This window comes from Canis lupus (genome assembly GCF_048164855.1).
Source record: "Canis lupus baileyi chromosome 15 unlocalized genomic scaffold, mCanLup2.hap1 SUPER_15_unloc_1, whole genome shotgun sequence".
In the NCBI taxonomy this organism is placed as follows: Eukaryota; Metazoa; Chordata; class Mammalia; order Carnivora; family Canidae; genus Canis; species Canis lupus.
This window is the reverse complement of record NW_027326420.1, coordinates 649,709-663,232: the sequence shown is the minus strand read 5'-3', so window position 1 is coordinate 663,232 and position 13,524 is coordinate 649,709. Positions and strand designations below refer to the sequence as shown.

Here is a 13,524-nt window from a genome sequence, read left to right as displayed (position 1 = left end):
ATAGGTAGAACACATCTTTATGCGTTCGTCTGTCCATGGGCACCGAGGCTCCTTCCACAGCGTGGCTATTGTGGACATTGCCGCTAGAAACATCGGGGTGCAGGGGTCCCGGCGTTTCACTGCATCCGTATCTTTGGGGTAAATCCCCAGCAGTGGGATTGCTGGCTCTCCCCGCAGCTCTATTTTGAACTCTTTGAGGACGCTCCACACAGTTTTCCAGAGTGGCTGCCCCAGTTCACATTCCCACCAACAGTGCAGGAGGGTCCCCCTTTCTCCACATCGTCTCCAACATTTGTTGTTTCCTGTCTTCTTAACGTTCACTATTCTCACTGGTGTGAGGTGGTATCTCATTGTGGTTTTGCGTTTTGTTTCCCTGATGGCCAGTGATGCGGAGCATTGTCTCATGTGCTTGGTGGCCACGTCTGTGTCTTCCTCTGTGGCATTTCTGTTCATGTCTTTTGCCCATTTCATGATTGGATTGTTGGTTTCTTTGCTGTAGAGTTGAATGAGTTCTCTAGAGATCTTGGACACTGGCCCTTTATCTGACGGGTCATTTACAAATATGTTCTCCCATTCTGTGGGTTGTCTTTTAGTTTTGTTGAGCGTTTCTTTTGCTGTCCGGAAGCTCCTCATCTTGATGAAGTCCCAGTGATTCATTTTTGCTTTTGTTTCTCTGGCCTTCACGGATGTATCTTGCAAGAAGTTGCTGTGGCCAAGTTCAAGAAGGGTGTTGCCTGTGTTCTCCTCTAGGATTTTGATGGCTTCTTGTCTCACATTTAGATCTTTCATCCATTTTGAGTTTCTCTTTGTGTACGGTGGTGTGAGAGAATGGTCCAGTTTCATTCCTCTGCGTGTGGCTGTCCAACGTGCCCAGCAGCCTTTAGTGAAGAGACTGTCTTTGTTCCAGTGGATGGTGTTTCTTGCTTTCTCGAATATTAGTTGACCATAGAGTTGAGGGTCCACTTCTGGATTCTCTGTTCTGTTCCGTTGATCTGTGTGTCTGTTTTTGTGCCAGTACCACACTGTCTTGATGAGCACAGCTTTGTCGCACAGCTTGACATCCAGCATTGTGATGCTCCGGCTCTGGTTTTCTTTTTTCATATTCCCCTGCTACTTGGGGTCTTTTCTGATTCCACACTAATCTTCAGATGATTTGTTCCAACTCTCTGAAGAAAGTCCATGGTATTTCGATAGGGATTGCCTTCCATGTGTAAATTGCCCTGGGTCACGTGGACGTTTTCCCAATATATGAATTCTTCCAATCCAGGAGCACAGAATAGTTTTCCTTCTCTCTGTGTCTTCCTCAGTTTCTTTCAGACATGTTCTGTGGTTTTTCGGGTAGGGATCCTTTACCGCTCTGGTTAGGTGTATTCCTAGGTATCTCATGCTTTTGGGTGCAATTGTCAATGGGACCGACTGCTTCATTTCTCTTTCTTCAGTCTCATTGTTAGTGTATCGAAATGCCACTGATTTCTGGGCATTGATTAGGTATCCTGCCACGCCGCCGAATTTCCCGTATGAGTTCTAGCAATCTTGGGGTGGAGTCTTTTGGTTTTCTAGGTACAGTATCATGTCATCGGCGAAGAGGGAGAGTTTGATCTCTTCTTTGCCAATTTGAATGCCTTTTATTTCTTTTTGCTGCCTGATTGCTGAAGCTAGGACTTGTAGTAGTATGTTGAGTAGCCGTGGTGGGAGTGTACGTCCCTGTCGTGTTCCTGATCTTAGGGGAGAGGCTCCCAGTGTTTCCCCATCGGGAATGATATTTGCTATGGTCTTTTCGTAGATGGCTTTGAAGATGCTGAGGAATGTTCCGTCTATCACTACAGTCTCAAGAGTTTTGATCAGGAATGGATGCTGTATTTTGTCAAATGCTTTCTCTGCATCTATTGAGAGGATCATCTGGTTCTTGTTTTTTCTCTTGTTGATGTGATCCATCCCGTTGACTGCTTTACGAGTGTTGAACAAGCCTTGCATCCCGGGAATCCATCCCACTTGGTCATGGCGAGTAATCTTCTTTATGTACTGTTGGGTCCTGTTGGCTCATATCTTGTTGAGAATGTTTGCATCCGTGTTCATCGGGGATATGGGACTATAATTTTCTCCTTTTTGGTGGGGTCTTTGTCTGGTTTTGGAATTAAGGTGATGCTGGCCTCATAGAACGAGCTTGGAAGTATGAATGGACCTAAAGCACCACGATGTATAATTTAAAAGCATCAGAGTCAGTTTTGTACAAGGTTAACTTATCCTTTATTACAAATAAAATTCATGAAGCAATTATGAAAAACACAAAATACAGAAACAGCACAACGAAAGGGGAGGGGAAGGCTTCAACTGTGCTGCAGCCTTCACGAACTGCTGCTCGGGGGCCGAGGCTGGTGGCTCCACTGAGGCAGGTGGCAGCTCTGGCCCTTCGATGACCTCGAGAGCTAGCGCTGGGACCTGCTCCTCCTTCTGGGGTGGCCAAGAAGCAGGTGGCTCCTCCAGGTCGGGGCAGTGAATCTGAGGTATGACCACCAGATACCTTGGCTTGACCTCAGCAGCCGGCATCTCGGCTGAGGCCTAGCTCTCAGCACCAGCAGCCGGGACCGGCTCGATCACCTCAGGCAGGAGCTTCAGCAGGCCCCACAGTCGGCCTCGGGTGGGCTCTTGCCGCGGTGGTTCCGGGTGTTGCTCGGGGTCCGAAGCCGGTTGCTCCCCTGAGTGAGGCGGCTGCTCCGGCCCATCGATGACCTCGATAGCCGGTGGTGGGGCCCGTTCGGCCTCCAGCGCTCCCAAGGTTACAGGTGGTTCTTCCGGGTCAGGACAGGGATGGAGAGGTCTGACCATCACGTGTCTTACCTTGTAAGCGGCAGCTGGCATCAGGGCTTGGGCCGATCCCTCAGCTGCATCGGCCAGGACCAGCTCCATCCCCTGAGACCCTGAAGGTGGAGCAGGCCCCAGAGTCGGGGCTCGGGCGCGCTCTTGGGGTGGTTCATGGTGTTTCTCAGGGTCTGAAGACACAGTATCATCTCCAAGAAGACAAAGTATCATCACCAGGACGGACTTTCCATGTCCCTCTCAAATCAAGGACCCTCTTCCCACCGCTCAACGTGTGTGAGTGCAAGAGCCCTGGGAGGTCTCCCCAGACTGCAGCCCGTGGGGATGGGGTGTGAGCCTACCCAGTGCTCCTGGCCCAGCAGCACGGAGGCTTGATCTGTGTGGCCCACCCTGTCCCCAACTCGGCCACCCTAGTTCTCCTCACCTCCACCCTCAAACTCCGCTTGATGGAGGTTTATGAAACGCCAAAGGTAGCGCTCGGCACGACAGTTGAGCACTGAGCCTGGCACGTACTGCCCTGTGAATTTCAGCAGCTTTGTCAGGGCAGGAAATTCTGGGGGATCGTGGAAGTCCTCCTCATAGTAGTCCAGCCAGATGGTCAAGAAGGAGGACATGGCGCTGAGGAGGGACAGGTGGGCAGAGGCGTCAGAAGACAGGGCTCCCTCACACAGAGGTGTCCCGGGGAAGCCCTGCAGGAACCGGGGCCCTCGGCCTCCCGCCCGGGGCTGTCGGAGGCTAGTGCTGTTCCTTGTCCACCTGCCACCTGGCGGTCCTGCCTGCCACAGGCCTGCTCACTGAGGAGGGGCTGGCACGAAGCCTCTGTGCGTGGGAGCCCATGACCAGCGGTGTGACCATCACTGTCTTTCCCAGGGAACCTCCCTCCCGTGGGTCTGCCCTGCCTCCCTCACGAGGGGCCCCCAGGGGGTGTCCTTCCACTGACTCTAATCTCCCACGGGGCTGGGGCCGTCTGGTCCGTGAGCACTCACTGGGTCTCCGGAGCACCTGCCGTGCACCCGGGTCCAGGTGCCACCAGATTGGTGAGGGTGATGCTCCCCACACCCTCTGCTCTGCGTCCCAGGTGTGGGGCAGACAGGGTTGGTGGGGATGGGCATGGAGGAGGTCTCCCTTTGGGGTCCCTGTGCTCTCCCACAAAGCCCGCACCCCACCCACGGCTCTCCTTTGCTCTTTTCCTAAAGGGGCCTCAGACCTTTGCCCTGTCACAGGAATTGCAGACGTGTGGGGTGAGGGGTCCAGCAGCCCCTCCGACCCACAGCCCCCTCGCGACCCTCCTGGAGAGGGAAGGCTCCCCTGCATGAGCCAGGGCTCACTCACATTTCCCACTGGTCCAGGATTCCTTCCTTCTTGCAAGTATGTATGATGTATCGATATCTAGAGGAGGGCGGGGGGCATCACATGAATCGTCCTGTGGACCCAACCTCTCCTCATAGCTGCTGTCACCCTCTGAACCCCAACTAGTCCAGAACCCTGGGGGGCCATTAGCTCTGTGCATTGGGCCACGGGCAGCTCCTGGAGAAGGACCTGCACCTGCTGGCACTTCCTGAATGATTGAGGAATGAAAGGGCTCTGGCCAGGCCCATGGCCGATATCCAAGTGGGCCTGGGCGCCCAGGGGTCCCCGGGGACCCCTACCCCGAATGCCCCAGGATACAGACCCCAGATGGACTCAAAACTCCCTTTCCATGGCAAAACAGGTCAGCTCAAGACCCTGGTGACGGTGGGGAGGCGGAACAGGCTTCGTCATGGGGAGAGAACGACGACTGCTGAGCACAATCACAGCCCCTCTAGCCGACCTGCCACAGGCCAGGCCCTAGGGGCTGCCCTGCAGGACCCGACTAGGCCCTGCGTGACTCTACTCCAGTCGGAGGAGCAGCCCCAAGGGCCGGGAAGTTCAGCCACTTTCCCCAAGACTCCCAACCAGTAGGTGGCCCATTCCCCTGGGCTGTGGAGGGTCAGGGTGCTCACTTTGCAAACAGCAGGTCCAGCACCTCTTCAGGGGTGCCATATTCCTCCAAAACATTTAGAAATTCAAATAGGAACAGATTGTCCAAGCGCAGCAAGGCAGGCACCAGTTCTTCTACCTGCTGCTCCAGCAGCTCCCTCCGGCTGGGGGTGGTTGGGCAGATCCGATTCTTTCTCAGGGCTGAGGCCCTTTCAGCCTGAGGTGGGACAGAGGAGACGTACGTGCAGCCTGCACTGTAGCCTCCAGACCACCTGGGTGTTGGAGCGCAGACCAAAGCCCGAGCTCTCAGTGGCTGCGGGGGACGGGGGGCGGTGGTGGTGGCAGGAGTGCCCACAGCAGAAACACGGGGCTTGACGCCTGCGGCTCAGTCACTAGGCATCTGACTCTGGGTTGTGGCTCAGGTCATGGTTTCAGCATCCTGAGATCCCGCCCCTGGCAGGCTCTGCGCTTGGGGCAGAGTGTGCTTGAGGAGCCTGTGTCTCCCTCTTCCGCTCCCTGCTTCTCTGCCTGTCTCTTAAACAAACTATCCAATAAAGAAATAATCTTAGAGGATAAATTTTCAAAAAAATTTGGATCAATACAAGGATCTCAAGTGGGAGGGGTCAGTCTCCCAGGGCCGCTTGTCAGCTGAGTTTTGACAGCACCTCCCTGCATTAACGGCTTCACCCCTTGAATTTGACCACACGTTCCTGTCTCGAGGTGCCCACACGGAGACCTTTCCTTGGGTGGAGGTCCCAGGGCGTGAGGGCTGCAGGATGTTCAGCGCCACCCTGTGATTTGGCAACAGAAGGGAATCGCATCGAAGTCCTGCATCAGTGAAGGGCTCAATGGCTGTTGGGACCAACTGGCCTCTGACATGTTGTGCAGCACACGAGGCCCCTGTGCCTGACCCCGTGGCACGGGGGGCAGGGATGCGCTCCTTCAAAATCTAACTGCAGAGCGATAGACATAGTACAGTGAGCCCCGTGTCCCTTTGGGGAAAAGTCTCCCAACTCACAAGGACCATGCTCAAGCCTTGGAGAAGGTGGGGAAGGACGTCAGGCCAGTGGGGCCTCCTGGGAGCACCAGTTAGGAGAAAGCAGAGCACAGTGGAAACTACTGGAGACCACGTGCGATGAGACACGTGTCTCTTTTTCAAAAGTTTTTATGGGCAGCCCGGGTGGCTCAGTGGTTTAGCACTGCCTTCAGCCCGGGGCGTGATCCTGGGGACCCAGGATCCAGTCCCACATCAGACTCCCTGCGTGGAGCCTGCTTCTCCCTCTGCTTGTGTCTCTGCTTGTCTCTCTCGGTTTCTCGTGAATAAATAAATAAAATCTTTAAAAAGATTTAATTATAAAAAAGTTGTTATTATTTGTTCATGAGACACACACAGAGAGAGAGAGAGAGAGAGAGAGAGAGGCAGACACACAGACAGAGGTAGAAGCAGTCCCCATGCAGACAGCCCGAGGCGGAACTCGATCCCAGGTCTCCAGGATCAGGGCCTGGGCACAAGGCAGACGCTAAACCCTGGGCGAACAGGCATCCCCTGAAGGCTCTATTCTGATATTCCTACAAATCTGTGCACAGGGACTCTGCATGCATCTGGCCCAGGCAGGGGCAGGGTCATGGGGGTAAGTTTGGGGAGGAGGAGAATCCAGACTCCTGAAGGAGCAGAAGTCTAGGGGGGAGCCCGGGGGAGCACAGGCTGGCTTCTGGGGCCCAGGGCCCTTCCTGCTGCATCGGGGCCCTGGGTGTCGGGTGGCCCCAGCCCCTGCACTCACCTTGAACCCTTGCAGGCCTCCGTTAGCTGTTTTGGGCTGCTTCCTGATCACCACCGGGGTGTGGGGGATGTCCTTTTCTTCCCGCCTCCGCCGCCACCCATTGTCCCATGTGGAACTCTGTAAAGACAGTGTGTGGCAGCCAGGCAGGAGGCCTCAGCGCCCGGTCTGGCCGCTTCGGCCGGGCCGCACACCCAGCTGACTCCATTGCAGACCCACCAAGCACAGCCGGCTCACACCTCCCCCAAGGTAGAGCAAAGGGATGCGGCTGCAGGGCCTTGGGTTAACTCTGGGGCGGGTAAGAGGCGCCTCGGTAATCCTGTTTCCACCCTGCCCACCGTGACATCAGGGTGACCCTGAAGGGATCACCGGGGAACCTGCTGCCCTGCAATGTCCTCCAGCCTGGATGCGACCTGCCCACACATCCCTGTTTCCCTGAAGAGGAGGGGATGGGGCTACCCAGGATGGCTGGCACAGGTGGCCTGGCCTGGCCTGCTTTGTATTACCCTACAGCGCCTCCTGAAAAACTCCCTGAGGCGTTGGGTTTGACGGTGGCACCAACGTCTCCAGCGTTCGAAGCAGCCGCATCCCTGGGGTTCCTGGCGTGGCTCGAAACTGGGAAAACCGGAAGGGAACATCTTTCAGTAGCAAAAGTCTCCTGAAAGTGAGCCTGAGGTGGGGCTGCACTAGAATGTGGGGGCCCCGGGCAGGGGTTCCAAGTTCTGTTGGCCTCTGTTGTGAAAGAAGTGACCTCACTGCCTGGGACCCCCTCCCTGAGTCCACTCCTGGAGGAAGCTTCAGGAGCAGCGCTCGGGGCTGCCAATGCGCCCCCCCGCCCCCCACAGGCAATGGCCTGTGTGCACACAGTGACACAACCGCACCCCTCTCCACAGGCCCCAGGGAAGGACTGTGTGCAGCCAGGGCCCCAGCCTGGAAACACACCTGGGTTCAGACACAACTTTCCATTCTTCCCAGGTTTCCACCCCGGAGAAGCCGTTGTGCCCGTCGGGGATGGTCTGCCTCTTGCCTGTGGCATAGGGATTATCCTAGCAGGTGCTTCCTCCAGACGTCCCCAGGCCACTGTGGCATCATATCTATGACATTGGAGGCGGGTGTCCCAAGCAGGAAATACCTCCCACCACATGTTCTTCCTTGGTGTGTCCATGCGTCCAGGCCCACAAGGTCCCTGTGTGCACACACGTGGGCACCGGTACCCTCATTCTGGAGGCCCAGAAGATGACAGTGCCACCGGGGCAGGGATGGGCAATAGCTTCCCACGATCCTAGGCTCCTGAATCCAAGGCAAACCCTACAGTAGGTGTGGGAGTCTTGGCCTAGAAGGTGTGAGGCCGTCCTTATCCTGAAACCCTGCAGCCCTGGGCTGATCGCTGGGAGGACATCCTGACGCCCAGGACACGGGCGAGGCTTGGCAGTGGCCCCTGGTGCCATCCCTGGGCCCCAGGCCTGGGGACAGGGGACGTTGGGAGAGGGCTCCCTGTCCTTGTCCTTCCTGGGCGTCCTGGCCTGAATTCTCAGGTCAACGTGTAGCACCAGAGAAAAGCCGGAGGGGTCGGTCCTTCTGGGCAGACGGAGGGCAGCATGAGCAGAAGCCGGGGGATGTGCTCTCAGAGGGGGCTGCAGACGCCCGTGGGCCCAGGGCGCCCGCGTCACTCCCCGTGTGAACACAGCCACGCTTCTCACTGCTTGTGTTCATTCTGGAAAAGGTCATCGTTTTTCGTGAAGTTTGCGACATCCGTTAACGTGTAGCGGGCTTGCTGTCCCCTCTGGGAGAACGCCTGAATGCGTTTTGGAGAGCGTCTCCCTCGTATCTCGTGGTCACACCCGTGGACCTGAGCCACTGGCAGGAAGGAGTCTTGTGAGGCCGTCTGCTATTTTAGGGACGCAGAGGGGAGCTTTACAGAAGTGTCCGAGGATGATCACAGGCGAGAGCAGCGGGTCAGCGTGTGACAGGTGCTAGTGAGTCTGCCCCCGGGCGACGGCGAGGTGGGCGCTGACACTCTTCCTGTTGCAAAGTGCCAGAGTGGCAGTTCTGAGATGACCCTGGGTGGCGAGGTCAGGGTGTAGACCCTGGTGCGCCCCTTGCGGCTCGGGTCCCGGCGGGTGACTCTTCACAGACAGCCGCCCACACATCCCGTGGAGGCCAGCCACGAGGACTCAGGTGTGCGCACATGCCCTTCGGGGGCCGGTGTCGGGGGTGTGTGGCACGATGCACAGGGGCCAGCAGGTGACGGTCTGAGGGGGTGGTCAGGAGGGAAGCTGGAAGAGAGAGCTGGCTCCAGGCTGGGGCTGTGTGGGTGTGCCAGCTGGGCCGCGGGGCGGGCAGGGTGGGCCCCTGCGTGGGAACCGGCCTGAGTGCAGGTGTAGGGCCGGGTGGGTGCCCCAGGGTGACCCTAACCACAGCCCTGGGGGCCGCTCACCTTCCTGAGGCTGCCCTGGCCTCCGAGGGGGTCCCTTGCCTGTCGTGCTGCACGCTCTGTGGTCTCTGGCACCTGGTGGTGAAAGTGCAGGTGCCCAGGCCCCGGGCGGGTCACTAACCTGGGATTTGTCCTGTCCCCCCCCCTCCCCCAGGAGAACCACTGTCACCGCATCAAGATCCTCGGCGACTGTTATTACTGCGTGTCCGGCGTCACCCAGCCCAAGACCGACCATGCCCACTGCTGCGTGGAGATGGGCCTGGACATGATCGATACCATCACGTGAGCGCCCCGCGGCGACCGTCCCCGTGGCGTCCGCCCCCGCGTTGTCCCGTCCACTCTGCCGAGAGCCAGGCCGCATGGTGAGGCGCGTGTGCCTCTGGGACCCCCTCCTCTGCATTTGGCTGGGACGGCATTTCTTTATCCGTGGCCGTCCCGAGCATTGTCGGGATGGCGTTAGTGGGGCGGGAGGAAATACGCTTTGTCGCGTAGCCAGGCCGGGCATCCAGGGAGTCATCCGGGTTCCGCTGAAGGAACTGCACGTGCTCGGCCTTGCGCGCCTTGGCGTCCAGGTGCCCCGTGCCGAGGGGCCTTGGAGGGAACAGGTGCGCGTCGCCTGGACACCGCGGGCCGGCCGTGTCCGCTTCTCAGCCAGCCTGTCTCGTCCCGTCAGGCAGCGGGATGAAGAGTTAGGGACCCTCGGTCGGGGTAGGGACGGCGTGAGGCCGGGAGGCCGCACCGGTGGCTGGAGCACCCCCGTGCCCACGTCTCAGCAGCTCAGAGGGGTGGGTGCAGCCCCGCAGGACGGGCTTAATTCCCAGGGACCGCTGTCAGCATCCACACTCGGAGCTGAGAAGAGGCAGCAGCAGCGTCGTCTGGGGAACAAGAAAGGGGAGAGAGAGACGCAAACGAGAAGGCTCCGAAGTGTGGACGGGTTTGGAGGTGGGGCGACCAGGAGCCAGGCAGCGCCCTCGGGGACAGGGGTGGGGGCCCTGAGGGCAGTGGGTCCCTTTGCCAATGGTGGCGGGTCTGCACCCGCGCCAGGGTTGGGCCGGGAGAGACCCCGGTGAGGCCAGCGTGCATCCAGACACTGGAGCCTCTGCCCTCGAGGGGGCACTGCACTGGGGCAGGCGGGCAGGGCCGGGCAGGTAGCACAGGTGCATCTCCCGGAGGGTTCGGAGGCTCCCCCTCGCGACGGCGTCCTCTCGTGTCCCCGGCCACGTCCCAGCCATCAGAGCGCCGGGCACCACGTGCCACGAATACGCCTGCGGTTCACATCGCGTCCTTTGTCAGCATGTGACGTCCGCCCCGTCGCGCGTCACCCCTTGTGTCACAGCCCGTGCTGTCTTGTGTGTCGTCGCGTGGGGCTCACGCCCAGCAGCTCTCACGTCGCGGCCACATCAGTGTGGAGCACAGCCTGGGTCACGTCGTGTGTCGTTCTGGGACCTCCTGGGCCAAAGTGAGGTTGTGCAGGGGGAGGTGCGGGGAGGCAGGTGTCCACTCCCCCGTCAGCCGGTCACGGGTGCGTCCCCGGCAGGTCCTGGCCAGGGTGCCACCGACGGCTCGTGTCGTTGATGTCCCTGAGGGGGGTGACGCCGGCCGCCCCTGCTGGGGGCCTCCTGGGGGGACCTGGTGCCCCCGTCGCCCCCAGGTCTCCTTGGGTGGAGAGGCGCCCAGAGGCGTGCTTGGGTCGCCTGGCTGCTCACGCGGGCTCTGGGCCTGCCCTGGTGCACCCCACCTTCGCCGCACTTGGGCGGCCTCGGAGGGATTTCTGTGACCGTCTCCTGGCTGCCCCAACCCGGAGTTCTGCACCTCCCCTCGGGCGTGGCTGCTGCTGTGCCGTGTGGAGAGGTGGATCGGCCACCTGTCTGCCCCCTGCTCCGTTCCCTCGGGGCGGTGGGGGCCCCTTGGTAGTGTCTCCTGTCCGCTGAGGCTGAGCTCCAGGCTCCCCGACCCTGTCGGCCCTGAGAACCGACTTTGGCCTCGGAGGCCGCCCACCCCGGGGCCAGTGGGCATCTTCCCTGGCCTCCAGGGGCTGCTGTCTGCGTCGGCTCCAGATCCCCAGAAGCTTCCATGGTCTCCTGGGAATCCAGGGCCCGGTCTCTGTCTCCAGAGACTGGGAGCGTGTCCTGGGCGCCGTCCCGGCTTGGACGGGGGTGAGGGCCACCAGAGCCACAGCTCGGAGCCGGCCTCCTGCCCACGATGAGCCCCTCTTCCCTTTTCTGGGGGCCCCAGCGCAGGGCGCCGCCTGTGTGCATCCGCCGCACGGTGGGACTCACGCAGTGACGGGCTCTTGGGGGGCCACTCCTGGCCTGCCGGTGGCCTCCCTCACCTGCCGCACCGCCCCCTTCTGACACAGAAACGTACGGAAGCCTGTGTATTTGTGTTTAGCCTGGAACTCTGGAAACGCGAAACTTGCCCAAGAAGAAGCGAGGAGCAGTGGCCAGGGCGGGTGTCTGGCCTCTGGCCGGGCTGTGTGCTGCTGTGCGTTGGGCCCAGGGCCCTGGGAGGACGGCGGCTTCCTTCTGAGCAGGGCCTGTCAGTCTTCTCCCTCGGAGCCCCAAGGGCGCAGCACCCCAAGGCCCCGCCGCGGCCTGGATGGCTAGAGTGAGCTGTTGGCGACCGGCAGGAAGGTGGTGCTTGCAGACGCCCCTCGCCAGGCCGCGGAGTCGATAGGTATAGAGGATACACCCGTTCAGACTCCCAAGTAACCCGTGCTGACACGCGGACTTCTGGACGTGCACCGGGCGGGGACCCCAGACCCGACGCGAAACACTGTGGTTCTAGGGGCTGGGCCCTCATTGGGCTCAAGGGGTGGTGATGGGCGCCCGGCCACGGAAGGCTGGGCCAGGGGGACGCGGTCCTCACGGCTGGGGGAGTGGGTTCCTGCAAGGGCAACCGGCACCCAAAGGCCTTGGCGAATGGCCCTGGGGGATGGGGGTGAGGGCCTGGGAGGGCTCCCTGGAGGCTGCGTCTCAGCTGGGCCAAGTCGTACTAGGAAGAAGGTGGGCGCACATGAATCAACCGCAGTTTTGAAGCAGGAGGGAGGTTGGTCTCTGAGCTCACGGGCCACCTGCTGTGCTGGGCGGGTGGTGGTCTGCCCCAGGTTGGGCGCTGGTGAGATTGGCTCCAGGGTGGCGGCCTGGTGGCCCTGCATGTCTGTGGTTTCCCTTGTGGCAGACTTGCTAACCACGGGGCCACCGTGTCCTGGGCCGTGGCTCGGCCTCCTGGTGTGGTTGGGCTTGCCGCTCATGCGGAAGGCCCGTTGGACACACCTGCTGTGGGGGCCACCTGTGGACAGACCAGGGCACAGAGGGGCTGAGCACCTGGCTCAGCGCACCCTCTGGCACCTGACTGTGGCCGTGCATCCCACAGGGCGGGGACCCCATGCTCCCGCCTGTCCGGGCTCCCCTCATGCGTGTACACGAGGGCCCAGCTCATGTCCGTGACCTGTTTCTTGCAGGTCGGTGGCCGAGGCCACTGAGGTGGACCTGAACGTGCGTGTGGGGCTGCACACCGGCAGGGTCCTCTGCGGGGTCCTCGGCCTGCGCAAATGGCAGTACGACGTGTGGTCCAACGAGGTGACCCTGGCCAACATCATGGAGGTCGCCGGCCTGCCCAGGTGAGTGGAGGGGAGGCGATGCGCTCCGGGCCAAAGGACTGGTGCAGGTGCTTCTCGGAGCCACCTGGGAGGGGCCTGCGGGGGGCCCCCAGGACCCCCAGCCTCTGCAGGAGCCGCAGTGGGTGGAGAGGAGGTCCGAGGCTCAGACCACCTGGTGCTGTCGCTTCTCTCTGCTCGTCCCCTGCGCTCACCTAAGGAAGGGGGGCCCCGTGGCCTCACTGTCCGGAGGGCACACCAGCTTTCTCCCGGCACTGCGTGTCCAAGTGCCTTGGCTGCCCCTGACACGGGGAGCCTGAGTCCTGGACGCGCCTGCAGGGAGGGCTGCCTGCCCCCGCCTGCAGGCCCTGGGCATGGTGGGGCTGCTGTGTTGCAGGAAGGTCCACATCACGAGGACGACGCTGGCGTGTTTGAACGGTGACTACGAGGTGGAGGAGGGTCACGGGCACAAGAGGAACAGCTTCCTGAAAGCTCACAACATTGAAACGTTCTTCATCGTGCCGTCTCACCAGCGGAAGGTAGGCTCCGGGAGGGGGACGGGGCCCCCACTCGCCTGGTCCTGGGCCTGGGCCAGGCCTTCAGGTTGGACGAACTCCTGGACCCCCAGGCGGAGCCTGGGGTCCTCTTGGGGGCGGGGCCACCCTGCAACCGCCCCCCCCACTGACCTTCCTGGGCCTCTGCTCCTCTCTAGCATGTCACGTTAGTGGTGGGGCTGCTGAGGGCTGAGGGTGCCGTGCACGTGGGAGGGCCTGTGACCCGCATAGAGGGCCCTCAAGGGCTGTGTGCCCAAGGAAACGGATTTGAGTGTGATTAAGGGGGCCTAGTTCTTCCAGGGCTCAGTCAAGGGTTTCAGCGCACAGAGGAAGGTCTCAGGGCACAGACGGGGAGCGCAGGGCACAGGTGGGGTTCGCGGGGCA

The 13,524-nt window shown here is 60.6% G+C and overlaps 3 protein-coding genes across 3 annotated transcripts in view; 2 read left to right on the top strand and 1 right to left on the bottom strand.

Moving 5' to 3' along the window:
• Nucleotides 1–13,524, top strand: part of LOC140629485 (adenylate cyclase type 1-like) — a 347,929-nt gene that overhangs the window by 50,866 nt on the left and 283,539 nt on the right.
• Nucleotides 1–13,524, top strand: part of LOC140629484 (adenylate cyclase type 1-like) — a 40,460-nt gene that overhangs the window by 21,764 nt on the left and 5,172 nt on the right. The window contains exons 4-6 of the mRNA XM_072818989.1: nucleotides 9,143–9,270; nucleotides 12,452–12,610; nucleotides 12,984–13,125. Of these exons, the coding sequence (XP_072675090.1) occupies nucleotides 9,143–9,270; nucleotides 12,452–12,610; nucleotides 12,984–13,125 (429 nt within the window). The remainder of the gene's footprint in view (nucleotides 1–9,142; nucleotides 9,271–12,451; nucleotides 12,611–12,983; nucleotides 13,126–13,524) is intronic.
• Nucleotides 2,224–7,252, bottom strand: LOC140629492 (uncharacterized). Its single transcript, XM_072819014.1, has 5 exons — nucleotides 6,558–7,252; nucleotides 4,800–4,993; nucleotides 4,150–4,206; nucleotides 3,242–3,435; nucleotides 2,224–3,008 (listed from the first exon to the last, which is right to left on the bottom strand). Exons 4-5 carry the CDS (start codon nucleotides 3,429–3,431, stop codon nucleotides 2,560–2,562), a joined length of 639 nt encoding a protein of 212 aa, XP_072675115.1. The 5' UTR covers nucleotides 3,432–3,435; nucleotides 4,150–4,206; nucleotides 4,800–4,993; nucleotides 6,558–7,252; the 3' UTR covers nucleotides 2,224–2,559.